Raw genomic sequence first — 23,898 nt, 5'->3', positions numbered from 1 at the left:
AGGCTCAAAAATCCCATTGCTTGATGGTGGTGGGAGCCCACAAGTAAGAAAACAGGTGCTCAGAGGCTAAGATTTTGCCAGCAGGGAGAACAAGCTTCAGCTTGGGCAATAACCTGGGAATACTAGCAATTTTTAATTAGGCTTTTTCAGCTCAGTGAGAAAGTCTCAGAGATTCTAAGTCACCAGGAAATGCAGGCAATGCTGTTGCAGTGTGCAAAAAACTGGAATCAGTGAAATATAACAGGAGTAGAGTCAGTATGTTTGATTATTTCCTAATGCTCTAAAACTGTTATTTCCCCATACTCACCCCCAATCTCAAACACATAAATACTTCTTGGGTCTGAAAGTTGCACATTAACAGGTTCATGTGAGTAGGCAGTAGGGCAAAATTACTCTTGCTTACTTCTTGCTACCTCCTAGGTGCTCTGCCACAGAAAGAGGGGGCCAATAAAATGATGGCAAAAATGATCTTTGAGGTTTACCTACGGTTTTCAATACCACTTTAAAGATAGGTTTTAATTGATGTAATGGTTTAAAAACACAAAGATTTCATCCATATCTACCATCTATGCAGTTAGAAAAATGAGACTCGAAGTAATTAAAATACTTCAGGAAGGCTGACGAGGATAAACGTCTAGCACTAGAATTGTAATCATGGGGAATTCTCCATTCCTTACTCAAAAACGGCTCAAGCCAAGAGTGCCTAAGTTTAAATGTTAACTCCATGATCTACCAGCTGTACGACCTTGACACGTTTTCTCCCTGGAAAGTGAGCACCGACTCCAGAGAATCGCTGAGAAGATAAAATGAGAGAAAAACAGAGAAGAGTGCAGAGAACAATGCCCATGTATTGTCAATGAGGTAAACATGCAGTAATGCAGGAGTTCTTATTATGATGATGATGTTTAAAAATCCTGGGATTCAGAAACAAAACAAAACGCTTTGTAATGTGAAAATACTAAGGAATAAATGGAGATCTGGATCTAATTATCTTTTCCGTTTCAAGGTGGTAAAAAAAATTCCTAAGCATCCTAGTGACATATCTTAATATACAGTATACATCCAAATACATATGTACTGAGAGGAAATCAGGATAAATTTTTAGTTTATTCACTTCTAGAAACATCTAAAACAAGGAGTAAAATAAAAAATCTAGATATTATTAAGTTTTTATTAGTGATCCCCATTACAAATTCTTATAGGTGTATTTGCATATAGCTTACAAATTCAGAATAAGTAAATAGGTTAAAACAGCTAAGGATGCTAAAGTATTTGCATTTCACATAACACTTCAAGAGGATGGTCTGACTGAAAGTAGCTAAAACTGCACAGTCACGCTTTCTGACTCATCTCCTTTGCAGTTACTTCTGTTTTCAGTCTTTCTCACTCATGGGCCTATTTCTTATTTAGATTGCCACTAGAAATGCCTTGAGTGCTTCATATAAAGTCATTCAAGTAATCCTGAATCACCATAACTGGTTTATTTTTACTCCATCTCCAAGCTATAATCAGAGTTGCTTTCATGGCAACACGTCGTAACACTGATTTTCTCCAAGTGTGTAAGTTTAGAAAAGACACAGGCTTTAGACGCATGTTGAATAGGGTGGCTGTAGCAGGCACTACTGGCTGCACCTAACCAAAACCAGAAGGGAACACAAAGCCTCAGTTCAAGCTCATATATGGCATTAAAAGCAGGGAAATGTCGGCAGAGGCCATAAGGTTCTAGAAGCCTGCACAGGAATCATGTGAGACAAGGAGCCAACAGCCTTCTCAGTACCAACTCTGACAACGTCCAGTCTCTCAGACAACTGACAGGAGATGCAGTAAGATGCCCTGATGAACTCTCCCAGCTGGATGTGGTGGCTCATGCCTATAATCCCAGCACTTTGGGAGGCCGAGGTGTTCTCTTGAGCCCAGGAGTTCAAGACCACCCAGGACAACACAGACAGACTCCACCTCTACAAAAAAAAGTTAAAATTAGCCAGGAATGGGGCGTGGTAGCGGGCGCCTGTAGTCCCAGCTACTTGGAAGGCTGAGGCAGGAGAATGGCGTGAACCCGGGAGGTGGAGTTTGCAGTGAGCCGAGATTGCGCCACTGCACTCCAGCCTGGGCGACAGAGTGAGACTCCGCCTCAAAAAAAAAAAAAAAAAAAAAAATTAGCCAGGCATGCTGGCACCTGCCTGTAGTCTAAGCTACTCAGGAGGCTGAGATGGGAAGGGTGAGCCCAAGAGGTTGAGGCTACAGTGAGCCGTGATTGCGCGACTGCACTCCAGCCTGGGCTAGAGAGCGAGATTCCGTCTCAAAAAAAACAAAACACTCCTCAGAATGGTTTTTTGCCCAAGCAACTGAGTAACCTCCACTGCTATTTGCTGCCCTCTAATCTCCCTCTCTTCCAACAGATCCTTCAGGAGAGAGGGTGAGGCCATCCTCAGATTCCCCACCAGCAGTCATCAGCAGATGTCAGCAGAACGCCATGGGTTAGGCCCAAATTCAGGCCCTAATCACCTCACTGCTAGGCTGCCGCAGCTACCTAACTGTCCTGCTCTCCTGATGTACCCTGCACATGTTTAATCTTCCTGAAATCATGCTATGATCACACTACTCACCTATTACAGTGTCTTCAGAAGCACAGAAAAGAAAGCTTAAACCAGTGGTTGTCTGAAATGTATGTTGGCCCCTATCTATTTTTTCCAGCTTTATCTTGTATTTCTCTCATATAAATCCCCACATCCAGTCAGTTCTCAGCACTTTTGCTTAACTCCACTTCCCAGCCCCAGCATCTACTACCCAGCCAATTCCTACCCTTTTTTTTTTTTTTTTTTTTCAGACAGTGTCTTGCTCTGTCACTCAGGCTGGAGTACAGCAGCATGATCATAGCTTACTGCAGCCTGGAACTCCAGGCTCAAGCGATTCTCCCACCTCAGCCTCTCAAGTAGCTGGGACTACAGGCGTGCACCACCATGACTGGTTAATTTGTTTTTAATTTTTAGTAGAGATAGGGTCTCCCTATGTTGCCCAGGCTGGTCTCAAACTCTTGAGCTCAAGTGATCCTCCCACCTTGGCCTCCTAAAGTACTGAGATTACAGGTGTGAGCCACCACGCCCAGCACTACCCATATTTTAAAGCCCAACTCAATCCCAACTTTTCCATAAAGTAATTATGCCTTAACCAACCTATTTAGGGGTGGGGGTCCCCTCTTTGTTCTCTGAATTCCTATAATGCTTACTAGTTGTACCACTCATCATAAGCTATCTTTCATATATCATTCACTCACTTAGTCAATAGTATTCACTCAGATGCCAAATGCCAAATGCCAAATGCCAGATGCCAGGAGATATTCTAGACCCCTTGATATGGGCCTCAAAGAATTCATAGTCTAGGAGAAGAGGAATCAAAGGAAGAAACTACTATTTATTGTTTATTCTATGCAGGTCATCACCATGAAATCTCTTTCCATATGTCAGCTCAGTTCATCCTCACAACTCTATATGGTAGCTATTGTTATCACTTTATTTATTTTTTATTTTTCCATAAGTTATTGCGGTACAGGTGGTATTTGGTTACATGAGTAAGTTCTTTAGTGGTGATTTGTGAGATTTTGGTGCACCCATCACCCAAGCAGTATGCATTGTACCATACTGTTGGCTTTTATCCCTCGCCCTCCTCATATTCTTCCTCCCAAGTCCCCACAGTCCATTGTATCATTCTTACGACTTTGCATCCTCATAGCTTAGCTCCCACATGTCAGTGAGAACATATGATGTTTGGTTTTCCATTCCTGAGTTACTTCACTTAGAATAATAGTCTCCAATCTCATCCAGGTCACTGCAAATTCTGTTAATTCATTCCTTTTTATGGCTGAGTAGTATTCCATCGTATATATACACCACAGTTTCTTTATCCACTCGTTGATTGATGGGCATTTGGGTTGGTCCCACGATTTTGGAATTGTGAATTGTACTGCTATAAACACACGTGTACAAGTATATTTTTTGTATAATGACTTCTTTTCCTCTGGGTAGATACCCAGTAGTGGGATTGCTGGATCAAATGGTAGTCCTACTTTTAGTTCTTTAAGGAATCTCCACACTGTTTTCCACAGTGGCTGATATGGTTTGGCTGTGTCCCCACCCAAATCTCAACTTGAAGTGTATCTCCCAGAATTCCCACGTGTTGTGGGAGGGACCCAGTGGGAGGTAATTCAATCACGGGGGTTGGTCTTCCCCATGCTATTCTCATGATAGTGAATAAGTCTCATGAGATCTGATGGGTTTATCAGGGGTTTCTGCTTTTGCTTCTTCCTCATTTTCTCTTGCCGCCACCATGTAAGAAGTATCTTTCACCTCCCACAATTCTGAGGCCTCCCCGGCCATGTGGAACTGTAAGTCCAATTAAACCTCTTTTTCTTCCCAGTCTCAGATATGTCTTTATCAGCAGCATGAAAACAAACTAATACAGTGGCTGTACTAGTTTACATTCCCACCAGCAGTGTAGAAGTGTTCCCTGATCACCACATCCACGCCAACATCTACTGTTTTTTGATATTTTGATTATGGCCATTCTTGCAGGAGTGAGGTGGTATCACCTTGTGGTTTCGATTTGCATTTCCCTGATCATTAGTGATGTTGAGCATTTTTTCCTATGTCTGGTGGCCATTTGTATATCATCATCTTTTGAGAATTGTCTATTCATGTCCTTAGCCCACTTTTTGATGGGATTTTTTTTCTTTTTTTTTTTTTTTGCTGATTTGTTTGAGTTCATTGTAGATTCTGGATATTAGTCCTTTGTCAGATGTATAGATTGTGAAGATTTTCTCCCACTCTGTGGGTTGTCTCTTTACTCTGCTGACTGTTCCTTTTGCCATGCAAAAGCTCTTTAGTTTAATTAAGCCCCAACTATTTATCTTTGTTTTTACTGCATTTGCTTTTGGGTTCTCAGTCATGAAATCTTTGCCTAAGCCAATGTCTAGAAGGGTTTTTCCAATGTTATCTTCTAGAATTTTTATAGTTTCAGGTCTTAGATTTAAGTCCTTAATCCATCTTGAGTTGATTTTTGTATAAGGTGAGAGATGAGGATCCAGTTTCATTCTCCTACATGTGGCTAGCCCAAACTTTTCTATTTGTTGAGAAGGGTGTCCTTTCCCTTATTATCACTTTATAATAAGGAAACTGATTCTCAGAGAATTGAAATATCTTGGCAAAGAATACCAAGTGGTTTTTTTGGGAGGGTTTTGTTTTTATTTATTTATTTATTTATTTTTGAGACGTAGTCTCACTCTATTGCCAAGGCTGGAGTGCAATGGCAAGATCTTGGCTCCCTGCAACCTCCGCCTCCTGGTTCAAGTGATTCTCCTGCTTCCGCCTCCCGAGTAGCTGGGATTACAGGCATGTGCCACCACACCTGGCTAATTTTTGTATTTTTAGTAGAGAAGAGGTTTTGTCATGTTGGCTAGGCTGGTCTCAAACTCCTGGCCTCAAGTGTTTTGCCCACCTTGGTATCCCAAGGTGCTGGGATTACAAGAGTGAGCCACCATGCTCGGCCACCAGGTAGGTATGTTTTTATTCTCTGCTGTCACTCTCACCCTCTCAGATTGTCTGTCCATCTCTTCCTTGCTCAGTCCCTGGGAGACTAATGGCTGTGATCTGCATCACCCAAGTTCCTTTGCCCTCTGGCTTCTACGTAGGTTGGGTCAACGGGAGGTACCACTGGGAGCAGGAACTAAGAGAGCAGTATATTTATTCACCCTGCTCCCTCCTGACTCACTAGGTTCTGGCAGTAGCTGCATCCCTCAGGCACCATCCTTGTGGAAGGGCTCTTCCATGGCTCCAGCTCTTCCTACCAGGATCCATTAAGACCGCTGCCCTCTGCTGCCCCTTAGACCAGGAGTTGAAGGTAAGTAGGCTCCACCTATAGGCTGATGAAGCACATTAGCCCTGCCCACATTTCTGTAAATAGTGCCTTCAGTAAACTCTCCTCAGTTAAACCCTTTTAATGTGCTGTTTCCTGCAGATACACAGAGCAGGATTTGAACCCACGTGAGGGTTCTTACTGCAGGGACCACGTGAGGTCTCTTACTGCAGAGACCTCCTTTTTTGCTGGGGTAACTGCTATGTTGGAGGTTTGTACCTAGTGCTGAGAATCAAAACTAAGGGCACCTCACTCTGATAGGAAGGATCAGAAAAGACTTCACCTGACCTATCCGAGCATGAGTCAGTCTCAAAAGATGAACTGAAGTTTACCAGGCAAACAAAGAATAAGGATAAACATTCAAGGGCAAAGTAGACAGCAGGTTCAAAGTCACAGAGGCATAAAGACTATGTCTTTTTAACCAAGGCAGTTATGTAGAGGGATTGTGAGAGAATAATGATGGTTGAGAGTTTCTAAACTTTAATGATAGTCACTTACTTCTCAATCCTGATCCACATGGGGAGATTAGAAGAAGCAAAGAATTAGCTAGACTCCGGGCAAGAGAAACAATTCACCTGTTCCCTACCTTCAACTGATCCCTATTACAGAAAATAAGTTCAAATGTTTAGCATAATGTACAAGCCCTTTCTAATCTGGCCTCTACCCAACCCACCAGTCTCATGTGCCAGCACCACCTCAAGCTGTTCACTGAGAATGCCATACCCTCCCACATCTCTGTGCTTTTATATATGTTTTTCTCATGCAGAAGATACCTACTTCTACTTTGTACTTGGTAAATTCCTCCTTATCTCTCAGGGCTCATCTCAGGTGTCTGCTTATCTGTAAATATTTCTGGAGATCCAAGATGATTCCATAATGCCTTGTGTATAACTCTAGAACAGTACTTTCAAAGCACAGAACATGCATTATAATTGCTTGTTTTCATGTCTGTTGATTGACTCGACTATGACTTCCTGGTGACCAGGTACTACAGGAAAGTAACAGATGGTAGAGGTACATGCTTGGGTTCTGGAGGCAGGCCACCTAGATCCAAATCCTAAACTCTACCCCAAACAACTAGGTAACCTAAGGCAAGTTATATATCCTCTCTGGGGCTCAGTTTCATTATCCATAAAATAGGACTCATAACATCTACCTCATAGAATTGTTAAATGAGTGACATAAAATAATGCCTGTTACACACTAAGCCCTCAGTAACTGTTAGTTAACACGTATCTGTATGTCCCTTATTTTCTACATAAAATGCATGTTTGTTGAATGAGTAAATATTCCTACCATTTCATATTTCTCTGCATAGATACCAAATTCTACTTAGCCTTTGTTTTATTGAATTATGAAAAATAAACCCTCATTTCTAAATATGTACTTTTTTTCAGTTGGTTATGATAAACAGATCCTTTTCTGTAAAGGAATTTAACTTCTTTCCATTGTTGTTGGCCTGGTTACTGAGTCAGACATTCTCTTGGCCTTTGCACAGTCTCCACATGTGCCTGCCACAGAGTTACCCCCACAGAAGGGCAGTTCTGTTTCAATAATTTACAAAGACATTTTCAAGCCAAATCTTGATGGCTCCCCTATGTTGGCACAAGAAACAACAACAGGCTCCCCACAGCATAGAGATGAGCCATACAGACACTTTTTTCTAATGCCAAAGCAACATAAAATCATTGCAGTCATAAAATAACTTTACAAGTTTTAAGATGGCATTTTCTAAGCCCCAGCCTTGGTAAAAAGCCCATGAGCCAGAACCAAGGAAAGAAAAATCAGAGCACACAGAACAACGTGCTCAGGATGTGAGAAGGAGATGAAGACCAGCTCCCAGCTGAGCCCTGAGTTTCTGAGGAAAGGTGGCATTGTGGCCAACAGGACACCACGTTAGAAAAGGACAATGGTGCTGCCTTATAACAATATAAAGGCCACACCTGAGAAGGCCAGGACACTTACAGAGCTACCCTAGGCTGGGTGTGGAGGGATGCACAGGCCTTACTGGCTCAAGAGCCTCCATGAGGAGTTCAGCCACTGCTACTGCCCAAGACTCCAGCCCCACCTTCCTTCACTGCTTCTCCTATCCTGACACTGGTTTTGTTGTCACCCTCTTCACCAGTTGTCTCATTACCACACCTGGATTTGTTGACTCTATGTCCCCATCTTCATTCTAGAACCCCAGCTTCAGCAGGGCTGGGAGTTCACCAGCTTTCATATCAGCTGCCTGACAGTGACTAACTCTTGCTTTTTTGTCAACTATCTACCCACCCTAGAATATTCTATGAAACCATATTCCTTGCTGGAACTTATGTGAGTACGCTGCCATTTGTTGGAATAACAACAACCTAATTATTCCAAGTTAATCTGATAACGTTTCTAAACTAAAAGAACAACCACATGATTTGACAGTGAATTTAATATTTTTATAAAAGACAGTTCTCTACTTACAGGCCTCCTGATCGAAGCACCTTGAACAGAGTGATAAAATTCTGGCTGGACTCGGCTGCTCTTCTTGATTCTTCGTTTCCTCACTGAAGTTTCCTGCTCACTCTGATGGGGAACTTCCACCACGGGCTTCACTTCTTCCAGACGGGCAGCTGCGGCCGCTGCAACTCGTCTTCTAAGATGCCGAGGGCTTGCTCTGAATCCCTGTGGCAGAAAACACAACCAAGCAAATCCAGATTTGTATTGAGTTAGTTTGGAAGTTCTCCAGGGCTAGTTATACAAAGAGCTCCAAAAGTCACTATATTCAGTGAAATCATGTGCACCCCCAAAGTGAGCATGGAGGAGGCTTAACATGCAAATAAGTTTTCCCCACAAGTGTTCTTTAAAGCACCCCAGTATTTCAGGGCCCAGAGTTATTCTACATTAAGAAATGTTCTTAATTCAGTAAAGCCAGTCCAAAAAAAAAGAGGGAAAAAAAGCAGGTGGGCACACTGCTTGACTGAAGCATCAGGGAGACTGTGAGTGAAGAAGGGCGTTTCTGCTTTGGCCTGAAGTAGAGTGTAGGGAGCGGGACAGGATATCATTCCAGGGTAAAGTGCCACTTTACATTCCTGAGAGAGACTCTTTCTGAGGGAGGAAAGAGCAGGAATGCAAAGCATCACTGCAAAACACCACAAAGTGAGGGTTCCAAACTCAAATGGAAGCAATGAGGTGGCACAAAGGGTACAGGTTTGGGCGTCAGATGGGCCTGGGTCCAAATGCTGACTTCTTAATTATAGCTACACAATGTATTAAATATTTCTGAGTCCAACTGTTCTAACCTACAAAATGTATAACATTCCACTCACAGGGCTTTTAAGTTTTAAATAACATAAATATAAGTAAAATGCCAGCCGGGCGCAATGGCTCACGCCTGTAATCCCAGCACTTTGGGAGGCCAAGGCAGGTGGATCACCTGAGGTCAGGAGTTCGAGACCAGCCTGGCCAACATGGCGAAACCCTGTCTCTACTAAAAATCAAAAATTAGCTGGTCATGGTGGTGGGCGCCAATAATCCCAGCTACTTGGGAGGCTGAGGCAGGAGAACTGCTTGAACCTGGGAGGCAGAGGTTGCAGTGAGCCAAGATCATGCCACTGCACTCCAGCCCAGGTGACAGAGTGAGGCTCCATCTAAAAAATAAAATAAAATAGACTAAAAAATATATATATGGATATATGTATGTGTGTGTCTGTGTATATATATATATATGTAAAATTCCAAGCATGGTATCTGACACATAGGAAGTGCTTAATAAAATTGTCATTTTCCTCTTCTTTTAGAGCAAGATGAGTGACAATGGAAACATGTCAGCTAAGTCATATTATGCAGCTGAGAACATGCAATTTTGGAAAATATCAATAATTACATAAAATAGTCTTGGTCCTCATGGCTTACAATTTACTGGAGAGCAGAAGGAGAAATCTAACACAGAGTTCATAAACACATGGGAATGTGTAATGAAGGGTTAAAGTGGTTAAAGTAGTAGACTCTCAGCGCTAGCAGATCTCAGAGAAGGAAATCAATGAATGAAGCTGAGAATAGTTACATTTGGCTTAGTTGAGTGGGTGGCATTTGAAGAATGAATTGAATTTATATTGAAGACAAAGGAAACAACATAAGAAATGAATGAATAATACATAGATGATAGACAGATGGGTGGAGTATTTACAACAATAAGAAACATTATTTGATAATGTGCTGGCATGAGGGTACAAGCTAAATATAGTGGGAAACTAGTAAGAGATAAACAGTAAATGATCCAAGAAGGGCTTCTTTGAGTTTGTGTGTCTTCTGAATTTTTAAAGATATATAAAAGGCTTAAAGTCTGCAGTAAATGCATAAAAAATGAGGAGTAAGAATTTCACAGGGATAAGCAGTATGAGAAAAGGCCTAATAATGATTCTGTGGGATTCTGAAAGATAAATGTGTACAGTGGGATTCTCACTGAGGGAGCCGGAAGATGGGCTACTGTCCAATTATAGAGAGCCTGTACACCAGGCTGAAGGATATGAAGAAGGAGAGAATTTTTAAAAAAGGAGGGGGTTACCCCCAGAGTCAAAAGTAGCAATGAGGTCAACAGATATCGGTAAGGAGAAAATGCAAATGGATTTGGCAAAACCAAGGTCATTGTTTGGGCTCTCCTAATCCATCCGCAAATACATTAGTCTTGTTCCCATCCCGCCCCTGCATGCAAGCTCAGCTGGTTCTCTTCAACCGAAAATAGTCCCAGAACATCCCCACCACTCCCACGTAACTCAGGAGGTACTACAGCAGCTGCTGGAGAAGAGGATTAAGGAGAAGAGGGAACTGGGCCAAATGCTGAACCAAATTCTAGGGCAGTTTAGACCACACACATCAAAACCAACAACCATACAGGCTGCTTTTTATGCAGCTTCCTGGACATTCCCCATCCACCCGCCCGCCCCCTCCACCCTCTACACACACACATTCATTCTCTCTCTGTCTCTCTCTCTGTCTTTCCTTCTGAATCTCATTTTTTAACAAGCTTCTCTGATAATTTTTCTACACTTTGAAGACTAAGAACCTCTAGGAACCAGAGTTTAGTTTGACCACTAGATGGCATTATCTCCTATAGCCCCTGCATTCTAATTCAGAAATTTGGTGTTCCGGTACAATGAACAAAATATTTGATGATATAGTAGCCTCTGTAATAGTGGAGTAAGTTCAGTACATTTCTCTGGTAAGAATGTAGATTCTCTTATGAGTAATAAGCAACCAGATTTTGCTTAACTGGTATTATTACCAGTAGTCCTCAGTGGACTACAAATTCTAGAAACAGGGAGAAAAACTGCATAAAACTTTGCTAAAGTAACCAAATGACAGAGATCAAAACATGTTGGCACAGCCATTCTGCAAAACAATAACTCAGTAAATTCACATCCCTGTATCTACCCTAGAGAAATTCTACCAAGAGTGCCCAGGAAGATATTCAATGCAGAATTATTTATGATATAAAAACATTTTTTTGAGACAGAATCTTGCTCTGTCACCCAGGCTGGAGTGCAGTGGCATGATCTCGGCTCACTGCAACGTCTGCCTCCTGGGTTCAAGCGATTCTCCGGCCTCAGCCTCCTGAGTAGCTGGGATTACAGGTGTGTGCCACCATGCCCGGCTAATTTTTGTATTGTTAGTACAGATGGGGTTTCACCATGTTGGCCAGGCTGGTCTCAAATTACAGCTCAGCTTCCCAAAGTGCTGGGATTACAGGTGTAAGCCATCGCACGTGGCCAAATATTCTAAACCACTTAAATCAGTCTTTCCTAAACTTCAGGCATCTTCATTCCACCTTAACATTTTTTCTCCAGATCTGAGCACTGCCTCAGTTATACCCAAATTTACTTGTACTATTTTAAAATAACTTTTTATAAGCACTGTAGTATACTACACAGACTCTGCAGCCACTATCTGGGTTCTAATACTGCCTTTGTCACTTCCTAGTTGTGTGATCTTGAATAGTTACTTAATGATTTCCTCACCTATAAAATAAGGATTAAAATAGTAATTCATAGGGTTGCTGAAAAGAATAAAGTAATGTAGGTAAAGTACTTCAAAGAGTGCCTGGCACGTAGTAGCACAGAAACATTCACTATAATTACTATGGATATTACTTGTGTGAATAAAATACAGTCTTGAACACAATAGTGTATTATTCGTACTATCTAAAAAAGAAATCAGGTGGAAATAGGAAAATGAGTCACACTGCTGGTGTGCCTTGAAGACAGACACATGTGAGGTACTGATCATTAGGAGAGAGTTCTTTGTTACTCTCCAGTGAGTCAAACTACCTGGGTTCAAATATAATACCAGCTCTATTACTTACTAGGTGTGTGGTCTTGGCTAAATTACCTCTCTGTGACTTGCTTCTTCTTTAATTTGTCAAATGCATATAACAATATGTCTCTCTTGTACAGTAATGGTGGTGTTTAAATGAGATAATCCACATTACGTACTCAGAACAGTACACAGCATAGAAAAAATACTTAATACATTATTATCATTATTATTACTGCTTCACTTCCTGGATCTGGCAGCAGTAATTTACACATCAGCAGTTCACAGCTATGATTACAAACACTATAAACAACGATGACCGTTCACCTTTATTTCCCTAAATAACTGCAAGGAGTTACAGCGCCTTGATTTATGACACTTTCCTAAGTAATATAAGAAAAAAAAAAACGTCTTTTAACAGAGGAATTTTTAATTTGAAACAGTAGGTGGTGCTATAAGTTCTTCCAGGTGTTAATAAGAGTTACTCTTTCTCTTTTGAGACGGAGTCTAGCTCTGTCGCTAGGCTGGAGTGCAATGGCGCAATATCGGCTCACTGCAACCGCCGCCTCCCGGGTTCAAGTGACTCTCCTGCCTCAGCCTCCTGAGTAGCTGGGATTACAAGCATGTGCCACCATGCCCAGCTAATCTTTGTATTTTTAGTAGAGATGGGGTTTCACCACATTGGCCAGTATGGTCTTGATCTCCCGACCTCGTGATCTGCCCACCTCGGCCTCCCAAAGTCCTGGGATTACAGGCGTGAGCCACCATGCCCGGCCAATAAGAGTTATTCTTTAACCATTAGGTGATGGACACTTGGAACCCTGTCAGTAGTGGACTTCTATCATTTTTAGGCCACCCCAAATTATCAGCACCTTTTGGATAATCATTTCCCAAGATGTGCAGTCGTGTGTGTGTGTGTGTGTGCGTGGTGTGTATGTGCATGTGTGAGGAACATTTATCATGAGATCTGCTCTCTTCAACCTTTAAGTGCACAACACAGTATTGTTAACTCTAGGTACAATGTTGTATAGCAGATCTTTAGAACTCATTCAGCTGGCATAATGGAAACTTTATACCCATTGAACAGCAACTTCCTATCTCTCCTTCCCTCCAGCCCCTGGCAACTACCATTCTACTCTTTGATTTTATTAATTCAACTAATTTAGATACTTTATATAAATGGAATTGTTCAGTATTTGTCTTTCTGTGACTGAGTTATTGCACCTAACATAATGTTCTCCAGGTTCATCCATACTGTTGCATATGCCAGGATTTCCTTCATTTTTTAACGCTGAGTACTATTCCATTGCATGCATATATTGCATTTTCTTTTTCTCTACTTTTTTTTTTTTAGACAGAGTCTTGCTTTGTCACCCAGGCTGAAGTGCAATGGCACAATCTTGGCTCACTGCAACCTCCACCTCCCGGGCTCAAGCAATTCTCTTGCCTCAGCCTCCCAAGTAGATGGGATTACAGACACGGGCCACCGCACCCAGCTAATTTTTATATTTTTAATAGAGATGGGGTTTCACCTTGTTGCCCAGGCAGGTCTTGAACTCCTGACCTCAGGTGATCCACCCGTCTCAGCCTTCCAAAGTGCTGGGATTACAGGCGTGAGCCACCACACCCAGCCTATATTGCATTTTCTTTATCCACTCATCTCTCCACGGACATTTAGATTGTTTCCATATCTTGGCTACTGTGAAAAACACTGCAATGAACATAGAAGCATGTATAACTCTTCAAGATCCTGATTTCAACTCCTTTGTACATATAGCCAGAAGTGCGATTGTTGGATTATATGGTAATTCTAGTTTTAACTTTTTGAGAAACCACCATACTGTTTTGCGTAGCGGCTACACCAGTTTACATTCCCACCTACAGTGTACAAGGGCTCCAATTTCTCCATAGCCTTCTGATACCAGAGTTAAGAAGAAATTACTGAGCAGATAGTCAGGGTACAAAAGTCCTCAGTCAGGTTTTCCCTTTAACGAAAAGCAGCCCCAAATCATTTTCTAACAAAGAACAGCCTGTAAAGTCAAGCTGCAGACATAGACAAGCAAGCTGAGAGCTTTCACAGGTGGATGCCTGCAGGAAAGAACTACCTGGGACTAGATGTGTTCAAAATGATGGCTCCATCTTCCCCTTCTCTGCCAGCCACATGTACGGTACGGAGAAGACAAAATGGCGCTGGCCAAGGGAAGCGCTCATTAGCATAATAATATTAGTGTGGGGTAACCAGCCCTCCAGGCCCGCTATGTAGACGTCACACCTGATCAAATCAATCTGTGAGCCCTACAAAAATCAGATACCACCTCCTCAAGCCGGACTATAAAATTCGGGGTGTCCACTGCCTGCCAGCCTTTTCCTCTCAGAAGTCCCCTCTCTCTCACTAGAGAGAGAGATATTTTTCTTTCTCTTTCTTTTGCCTATTAAACCTCTGCCCCTAAACTCCTCAAGTGTGTCCCTGTCCTAAATTTTCTTGGTGCAAGACAACGAACCCTGGGTATTTACCCCAGATAATGTAGCCGCTTCATTTCCTCATCAACAAACACTTTTTATCTTGTGGCTTATTGATGACAACCATCCTAACAGATGTGAGGTGATATCTCACTGTAGCTTTTATTTGCATTTCCCAATGATAAGTAATGTCTTCATACATAGTTACACCAAGATGTTCCAGAGCCCACTCTAGATCTTCCCTCTTAATAACCCAGTACCTCTCATGGGTAGGCACATAACCAAGACTTAGTGAATTCAAATTTCTCTGCTTGGACTGTGAATATTACATGGGGGCAGGTAAAGACCAAAAAAAATCAGGACCTCATTAGTTGCAATGGCTACACCAAAGACCTTCTGAAGCTGCCTGGTTTTGTTTGTTCTAACCAGACATCCAGTCTTGATTGTGAGTTCCACAGTCTAGTTGTATTAAATTCTCTATTGGCTTAGTCAGACAGTCAGGTCCTGTTACCTACAAACAAAAATCTCTAATGCATACACTTTTTGTTAAAACTTGCAAGTGGTTAGCTATTTTCCTTGGAGGTTGAATTCTCAGACAACCAGGCTGTTTGGCTGTGTATGTGTAGATGGGCATAAAAAGGGGGGAAATATTAATAGCAATAATTTACTAAGCGCCATTTAGGCACTAAGCCTATATACACCCTGCAGAAACAAGCAAACAGGCTTTTCAGGGTTAAGTAATCTGCTTAAAGGCAGAAAGTTGCAATTAGAAAAGCCCAGATTAGAACCCAGGTTTATCTAACTCCAACCAGTGCCCTTCAACATTCTGCTCTTATGTAAAGAGATTATAAGGCAGTAATACATTCAGAATTAATCTTCTCCATGTATCCACAGGACTGGAAGTGCTCAGGAATATATGTTGACTGATTAAAACAAGAAAAGATCTATTAACAATTTAGATGAATGAGGCAGAAATTGGAAAAAAAAACACTTTTAGGTAAGCATTATTGTTTTGTAAGGTCAAACTACTGTCAAGTTTACTGATTACGCATCTGAAAAGAGGAAAATTAACACATTGACACATTGAGCATTAATATAGAATTACTTTTCAGCCTGGGCAACATGGTCAAACTCTGTCTCCACCAGCCGGGCGTGGTGGCATGCGCCTATAATCCCAGCTATTTGGAAGGCTGAGGCACAAGAATTGCTTGAGCCCAGGGGCGGAGGTTGCAGTGAACCAAGATTGCACCACTGCACTCCAGCCTGGGAGACAGAGTGAGACTTCGTCAAAACAAAAAAAGAAAATACATACATATATGTGTGTGTGTGTATTACACACACACACATATATGTATGTATACACACATATGTATATATAATGTTACTTCTGTGTTATACAAGACATAAATTTACCATATGTAAATATTATAAAGCTCAATAAGCTGCTGCTTATAAAGCCTATAATGCTCCATTAAAAAAATCAAAAGATTCCCCTCATCCCAGGCTAGAAATAAAGTGTATCATAGAAGCTCTTTGATCCATGGATAAAATTTGAGAGAGATGAAGCGGGCAGTCAACGAACTTGGATGCACAAAATATATGCCTTGATTTTCAATAACTTATAATTGACATTTAAAATATGGTTCAATTATGAATGTAGGCCATAAACCTGGTATCATTAACAGTACCTGTGACTTTTGCCACCAAAAGTCATCATAGATCTAAATATTAAGCTGCAGTGGCTGCAGATCTCTTGAAATACTATTTATACTTGTTACTTCAAAATCACAGTAGTTAGTAAATGTGCCACTGTCAGAGGCGTTGGAACCAGAGCAACCCCGCCTTAAATAGGAGCTGGGTAAAATGAGGCTGAGACCTACTGGGCTGCATTCCCAGACGGTTAAGGCATTCTAAGTCACAGGATGAGACAGGAGGTCGGCACAAGATACGGGTCATAAAGACCTTCCTGATAAAACAGGTTGCAGCAAAGAAGCTAGCTAAAACCCACCAAAACCAAGATGGCAATGAGAGTGACCTACGGTCGTCCTCACTGCTACACTCCCCCCACCGCCATGACAGTTTACAGATCCCATGGCAAGGTCAGAAAGTTACCCTATATGGTCTAAAAGTGGGATGCATGAATAATCCACCCCTTGTTTAGCATATAATCAAGAAATAAGCATAAAAATGTGTAACCAGTAGCCCTCGGGGCTGCCCTGTCTATGGAATAGCCATTCTTTTATTCCTTTACTTTCTTAATAAACTTACTTTCATTTTACTCTATGGACTCACCGTGAATTCTTTCTTGTGGGAGATCCAAGAACCCTCTCTGGGGGTCTCAATCACGACTCCTTTCTTGTAACACCACTAGATCTTGTTATTCAGTGCATTAATTAAAAAGTACCTATACTGCTGTCAAAAATATTTCTAATAACTTACATTTCAATGTAATTGGTTTCTTTTATAGTTCTGTCTTTTATCCATGTTTGCCTTTTTTTCTTGGTCACAAGCTAGGCCTCCCTGCAGTTACACAAGGCCCTGTGACTGAGCTCTAGCCAAAGAAATGTGTATATATGTAAGCCATTTCTGGACCTAGCATATAAACACTTCCCACAGCCACTTCTCCATGCTCTTCTCCTCTTTTGGCCAGCATGACCTTTGAAGCAACCGTGCCTCCAGCAGCCCAAGGCCCTGAATAACTACATGAAAGAGGCCACTCTACCAACCTGTTTACCCACACCTGTACCTTTAAATAAACAACAAATACATTTGTATTTTGTTTGAGCCAATGAGTATATATTTGCTACAGGAGTTTGCACTACCCTGACTCATTGGTTCTCAAACTTTATCAAGCATCAGAACCACCTTGAAGGCTCATTAAAATACAGACTTCTGGGCCACACCCTCGGAGTTTCTGATTCAGTAAGTCTGGGATAGGGCTAAGAATCTGCATTCCTAACAAATCCTCCAGTGATGTTGATGCCACCATCACGTGAGTACGGTCTGAGAAACCAAAGGTCTTGCCCCTTACTGTGTGCTGAGTGAGTAGTTTTGGCCTTAATAATACTGTATCCCATTGTGCGATATGCAGGGGGACCCTCAGGATTAGAGCAATTTAACTGTTTGTAGTTTTAATAACCCTACATTAAAAGATTGGTCCCGGAAGTCACTTTGTCAGCGAGGAAAAAAAATAATGTATCTAGAAGATACCTTTCTGTTTTCAGAGAGAATGTATTCCCTGGCAAATAAAGGAAAGTGGGGCAAAATATTACCTTTTTAAAATCTTTTCTAATAACTAGTCATTGTTTGGTATAGAACGTTGGTCCCTGGAGGTATGATGACAACAAAGAGTCGGTTTTGGACAAGTCCAAGGAACTGCACATTTCTTTTTATTTATTATTTTATAGTGATGAGGTCTCAGTCAGTTGCCCAGGCTAGAGAACAGTGGTGTGATCATAGTTCCCTGTAGCCTAGAACTCCTGGGCTCAAGTGATCCCCCCTCTTCAGCCTCCTGAGCAGCTGGGAATACTGGTATGCACCACTACATCCACTTAATATTTTAAAGAGACAAGGTCTCACATGTTGCCCAGGCTGGTCTCAAACTCCTGGACTCAAGAAATCCTCCCACCTGAGTCTCCCAACGTGCTGGGATTATAGGCATGAGCCACTGTGCCTAGCTGAATTGTACATTTATTTTATTTATTTATTTTGGGATGGAGTCTCACTCCAGCACCCAGGCTGGAGTACAGTGGCATGCTGTCAGCTCACTGCAACCTCCACCTCCTGGGTTCAAGCAATTCTTCTGCCTCAGCCTCCCAAGGGATTATAGGCATATACCACCACGCCTGGCTAATTTTTGTATTTTTAGTAGAGACGGGGTTTCACCATGTTGGCCAGGCTGGTCTTGAACTCGTGACCTCAAATGATCCACCCACCTCGGCCTCCCAAAGTGCTGGGATTACAAGCGTGAGCCACCATGCTCGGCCTGTACATTTATTTTAGATAAACTTTCACAGGTTAGTAATACAGGGTTTCTTTCATATTGACTGGTATTATATCAACTGCTTATTAGTTTCTGCTGGTAAGAAGCTCTGATTTAAACAATCGGAGAGCCTTAATGTTTTCTAAATTGCAAATGAACTACAATTTAGGTGAAGTTTTGTAAATGAAAATATTTTAAAATTTCTTAATAATGTCAAACTTTCCCTTCTTAAACAAAAGGCTCCACCCACAGTCCCTGCTGCCTGAGGAAGCATGTTTTGTACTGTAGCCTCACACCCCTCCAGTTATGGTTGCTGGTTCTTGACACTTAGGCTGTGTCTATGAGAGTTTTTCCTCTGAGAGTCTGAGAAAAACTGAGAGCCTGGGCTGCTTAGCATAGAGGCTGCAAGGGAGGAAGGGAAGGAGGAAGGGAAGGAATTAATTCTATAGATCAGTGCTTCTCAAACTTTAATATGTACGTGGATCACCTGGAAATCCTATTAAAATGCAGATTCTAATGCAGTGGGTCTGAGTGGGGCCTGAGAGTCTGCTTTTCTAACAGGCTTTTCTAACAGACCAGATGCTGCTGGTCTGCAGACCAAACTTTGAGTAACAAGGATGTAGAAGGATTCATGGAAACTGTGTGCCCCTGGTATAGGCTGAGGCTATCAGGGGCCAGAAATCATAAGTGAAAAGGGCAAAAGGAAAAGAAGCAGCTAGTGGAGTAGAACGGAGTCATTCCTATGGCATCTCACTACTGCAAGGAGTGAGGCCTTTAATCCATAACCAAATTCCAGTTCTATCCATGTAAAGCCAGACCCTCGTATGGATCTTTTTCTTTGATTTCCATTAAATTATACATACAACATGCCTTAAAATATAGTATGATTCTGCATCCAAATGAGCCTAAGACACTAAACACAGTCTTGGATGCGGGTGGGGAAAAGACTAAACGAAGACTACGAGGTAGAAGCTACTTGAGATACAGCATCTTCTCCTTTAAAGAGCTTAAAGTGCTTTTTAATTATAAATGTTAGATTAGCCCAAGCAGGGATCATAGTGTACACTCAGACACAAACTACATTTTCTTTCCTGGTTGACCTCTGAAATCCACAATGAGAGGTTCCTTTTCTCTCAATACCACATAAGATTTTGTGTAGATCCTATAATTTTTCTGGTCATTCTCAGATAATTAAAAAGTTTCCCAACCACTTCAAGTCACAAAAGCGTACCATTCCAATGAGGTCACATCACTCCTTTTGGTTTCCTCCTAGACGGGGTTTAAAGTGACTCTAGGCTCCTTCTCCCAAGACAGCCGTAAGAAATATTCATGTATCCTTTGCCCCAGCAAATTCTGGGAGAGCAGGCTGTTTCCAGTGCAGCCCTTTCTGCTCATTCCACCATTAGAACAGTGGTCCAGCCACAGTCTCTGGCCCTTTGGAATTATTATGGAGGCTTAGGGTGGGGTGCAGCACACTGCTAAGACATTTCCCAGTCTCTAATCCTGACCTGTCTAACAGAGTAGCTACTAGCCACATATTTTTATTTAAATTTTAATTAATTAAAATTAAATTAAAATTTCAACTTCTCAGGCATGCTAGCCATATTCTAAGTACTCAATATCATATGTGTCTAGTAGAGACCCTACTGGATAATACAGATAAAACATTTGTGTTCTCACAGAAAGTTCTACAGAACAAGACTTCTTTACCCTTTCACAGCTGAAACCTTAGCCTTTATCCATATACCTAAAATCGGTGATGGCTGACTATAACTATCAGCATAGACTAACGGCTATAGCGAGCAACACCAAAACCTCAGAAGCTTAACACAATAAAAGTTTATGCCTCGCTCATGTCACGCACAGATCAGCAAGTGGGGGTGGTGCTCTGCTCCACAGAGTCATTTAGAACACCAGGCACCTTCCGTCTATGGCTTTTTAGGTCCTCAATATCCTCCCCACTCTGCTGGATTATGGAAACTAGGGCCAGGATTGTGTGCGTGGTTTCAGTACACCAGACCTGTAAATGGCACACATCATTTCTTACATTTCATTAACTAGAACCCAGTTATAAGGTCATCACCAAGTTGCAAGGGAAGCTAAAAAATTAGTTATGTGCCAAGAATAAGAGAACACAGACATTGGTGAGCAAAACACAGTCTACCACAGAGCTGGTGGCAAAATCAAATTTATAGCTACCTCCTACATAGGGCTCTACTCCTCTCTCTGGCAATGTGAGCCTTTCTGACTACAACTATTGGGGCCTCAAACAAAACTAAGACAAAAAGAGCTCCATTTACACATCTTATTACATAGCCAAACAGAATCTGAGTCCCATTTATCTAACACTTTTCCAGCATTGTTGAGCTCCTAACTACATTCAACTCTCTTTAATTCTTTACAGTTCCATAAACAACAATTATTTCTACTTATCAAGCATTTCCTATGTGCCAAATACTACGCATGCATTATTTCACTATTTCTTGTAATATTCCTAGTAGGTAAATACTATTTCAATGCCCATTTTACAGATAAGGAAATGGACACTTAGAAGTTTGCCTAACACTTTGTAAGTATCTGCTCGAGGACTGAAACTCAGCAACCTGATATGTGCTCTCCACCAAAGGTCAGCAAACTATCACTCTTCGGACAAACTGACCCACCATCTGTTTTTGCGAAGTTTCATTGGAACACAACCATGTCCATTTATTTACATATTGTCTATGGCTACTTCTCTGCCACAAACACAGAGTTAAGTAGCTGCAACAGAGTTCATATGACCTGCAAAGTCAAAAATACTGTACTTATTATCTGGCCCTTTACAGAAAAATGTTGCCAACCCCTGCTCTATAGCATCCTGTAGGGCCTTGAGCACTCTGTTTCTAACACAGACTGAAAAATAATTTTGACTTGATGTTTTGGTCTGCTGATCTGTACTCTCAGTCAACAACCTAGTCTATGAAATATAAGGTCAGCCTGATTTCCCTCTGGCAGCCATGTCTACTCCATCTGTTTGTAGTTTCTAGGCAGATCAAACGGCATCTGTTATGTTATTTCATCAAACACATAGATGATGCAGTTGGATTTTTTTCTAATCTGATGATTTTTTTTTATATTTAGACTGCAACTACCAGGCAAAAGTCTGCACAAATTTTATGAACCCTACTGCTTTTGGTACAATAGGTTTCAATCCTTTATCCTTCCCATCTCCAGCTTTGGTTTTTAGGGATAAAGGCATTAGCCACTGAATGACAGCAGACTTTTATGAACAGTGGCTGTTCAGTAGGGCAGGGTTTATTCTGTTGAAATTGGCCTACACTCTTATTTTTTCTTAGACTGAATTCATCAACTTCATGTTTTGTACCAAAATGAACCATAAAAAGAAAATAAATATGCTTGGCTTTCAGGCATATTTATGGAACCAACAATGCATCCATATTAAGTATGGAACCAACAATGCACCCATATTAAGCATGGAACCAACACTGCATCCATATTAAAATTAAAGGAGGGTAGAAATTGCACTATATTCAAAACTATGACAAGTCTGGATAATGTGGGGCATACCCCACATTTTCCCCCATTCCTTGGGCCAGTTGCTGAGAGGGTGGCAGCATGGCTTTTAGCTGGGAATTGCCCTCCAGCCTAAAAGCTAGCTGTCACATCCTGTCCCCCAGGCCAATGCTGGTCGACATGGAAGGGCTAGTGATTGCTTCAACTAGGGATAACTCTGAAACTTCCTGTGGGATCTTGGGGCCATCTGCATATGCAACATAATTCAACTTCTCCCTGGCCCAATCCTGCTTCCCTCACTATTTTAGGGTGTTTTTCCTGAGGGCACTCTCCAATAAATCTCCTGCATAGAGTCTCCATCTCAAAGTCTATTTTCCTGGGAAGCTGACCTGAAACAAACACAGTCTGATTTCCTGAACAGTGCCATCAATAACTTATGAACCATATTTAACATTCAATGACAAGAAAGATCCAGCAACAAACAGCTTCTAGAGGACAGGAAATTCATCAATACAAAAAATGAGAATAATGGCAAAACACTGGGCAATATACACATCAAAAACAGGTAACAGTAACCACATGAAAAAGCAAAGTGGGAATAGACAAGAGTTCTAGAGAGAAACAAGCTCCATTCAAAGCTAAGGAAGGCAAATGAGGAAGGCTGACTGAGAAACAGGAGCAGCAGTCAGTGCAATCTGCTCTTGCGGCAGCCAGAGCTCAGTTCCTCTCAGCAACGGGCCCACAGCCCCGGGCACAGACAGTCATGCGCAATGACAGACTCTATAAATAGCTGTGCCACCAGCAAATCATAACCCAGCCTTCATAATTATAGACCAAGGGATTTTATAGATGATTCTTTAAATGTGAGCACAATCTGTTTGCATGCAGCCTTTTCTGAGATACTACTCGCAGGCATTATCACTAGTGACCATGTCTACAAATAAAAAGAGTCACGGCTTAAAAATATGTATACCTAAGATAACGTCCTTCTCAAGACAAGAAGCTAGGAAATATAAAATAAAAAAGCATGTTTTATAGGGCACTTACAACTTCCCAACTGCAAATTCTGAGAAGCCAAATAGCACCCAAACAGCAAGATTTCTTTTTTTTTTTTTTTTTTTTGTATTTTTTTTTTTAGTAGAGACGGGGTTTCACCGTGGTCTCGATCTCCTGACCTCGTGATCCGCCCGCCTCGGCCTCCCAAAGTGCTGGGATTACAAGCGTGAGCCACTGCGCCCGGCCGCAAGATTTCTTAAGTGGTAAATGTTCACACTAAGCAAAGGCCAGGAACACTAATCATAAGAAGACAGCCTAGAGGGGTGTGGTGAGAAAAGAAAACGGGCCACAAAAAGAGCACAGCAAGGAAAGTCAACTGAGATAGATGAGGCTGTGCAGCCCATTGAGTGTGCAGCACAAAATACGGGGGTGGAGAGTGAAGACAGGGACAGAAAAAAAGGTAAGAAACAAGATGAGAAAAAGAAAGGAAAAAAACATGTGCTAATGTGCAATAAGTCACAGCAAAGTCCTAAGTGAGTCTATTTCAAGGGCATCCTTAAGTGACTTTTAATACCACTACAAAATCAGTCTTTGGAGACAAAAGTCAATGTATCAGGCAGTATATCAGAAACCACTCAAGACACAAGAGAGGACAAGAAGACAGAACAAAGACCTAAATGTATATGCAAACTGAACTGTTAATACTTTACGCAAGGGAAGAATGAGTGGTTAAACTAATCTTACAACGAAAGCTCTAT

The 23,898-nt window shown here is 41.6% G+C and overlaps 1 protein-coding gene across 13 annotated transcripts in view; it reads right to left on the bottom strand.

Moving 5' to 3' along the window:
- Positions 1-23,898, bottom strand: part of DST (dystonin) — a 492,147-nt gene that overhangs the window by 429,212 nt on the left and 39,037 nt on the right. For all 13 annotated transcript variants that reach the window (XM_030802620.1, XM_030802603.1, XM_030802607.1 and 10 more), the window contains exon 3: positions 8,362-8,562. In XM_030802620.1, coding sequence (XP_030658480.1) covers positions 8,362-8,562 — 201 coding nt within the window. The remainder of the gene's footprint in view (positions 1-8,361; positions 8,563-23,898) is intronic.

Source organism: Nomascus leucogenys, chromosome 22a, assembly GCF_006542625.1.
Source record: "Nomascus leucogenys isolate Asia chromosome 22a, Asia_NLE_v1, whole genome shotgun sequence".
Taxonomy (NCBI): Eukaryota; Metazoa; Chordata; class Mammalia; order Primates; family Hylobatidae; genus Nomascus; species Nomascus leucogenys.
This window is presented reverse-complemented; position numbering and strand designations above follow the sequence as displayed.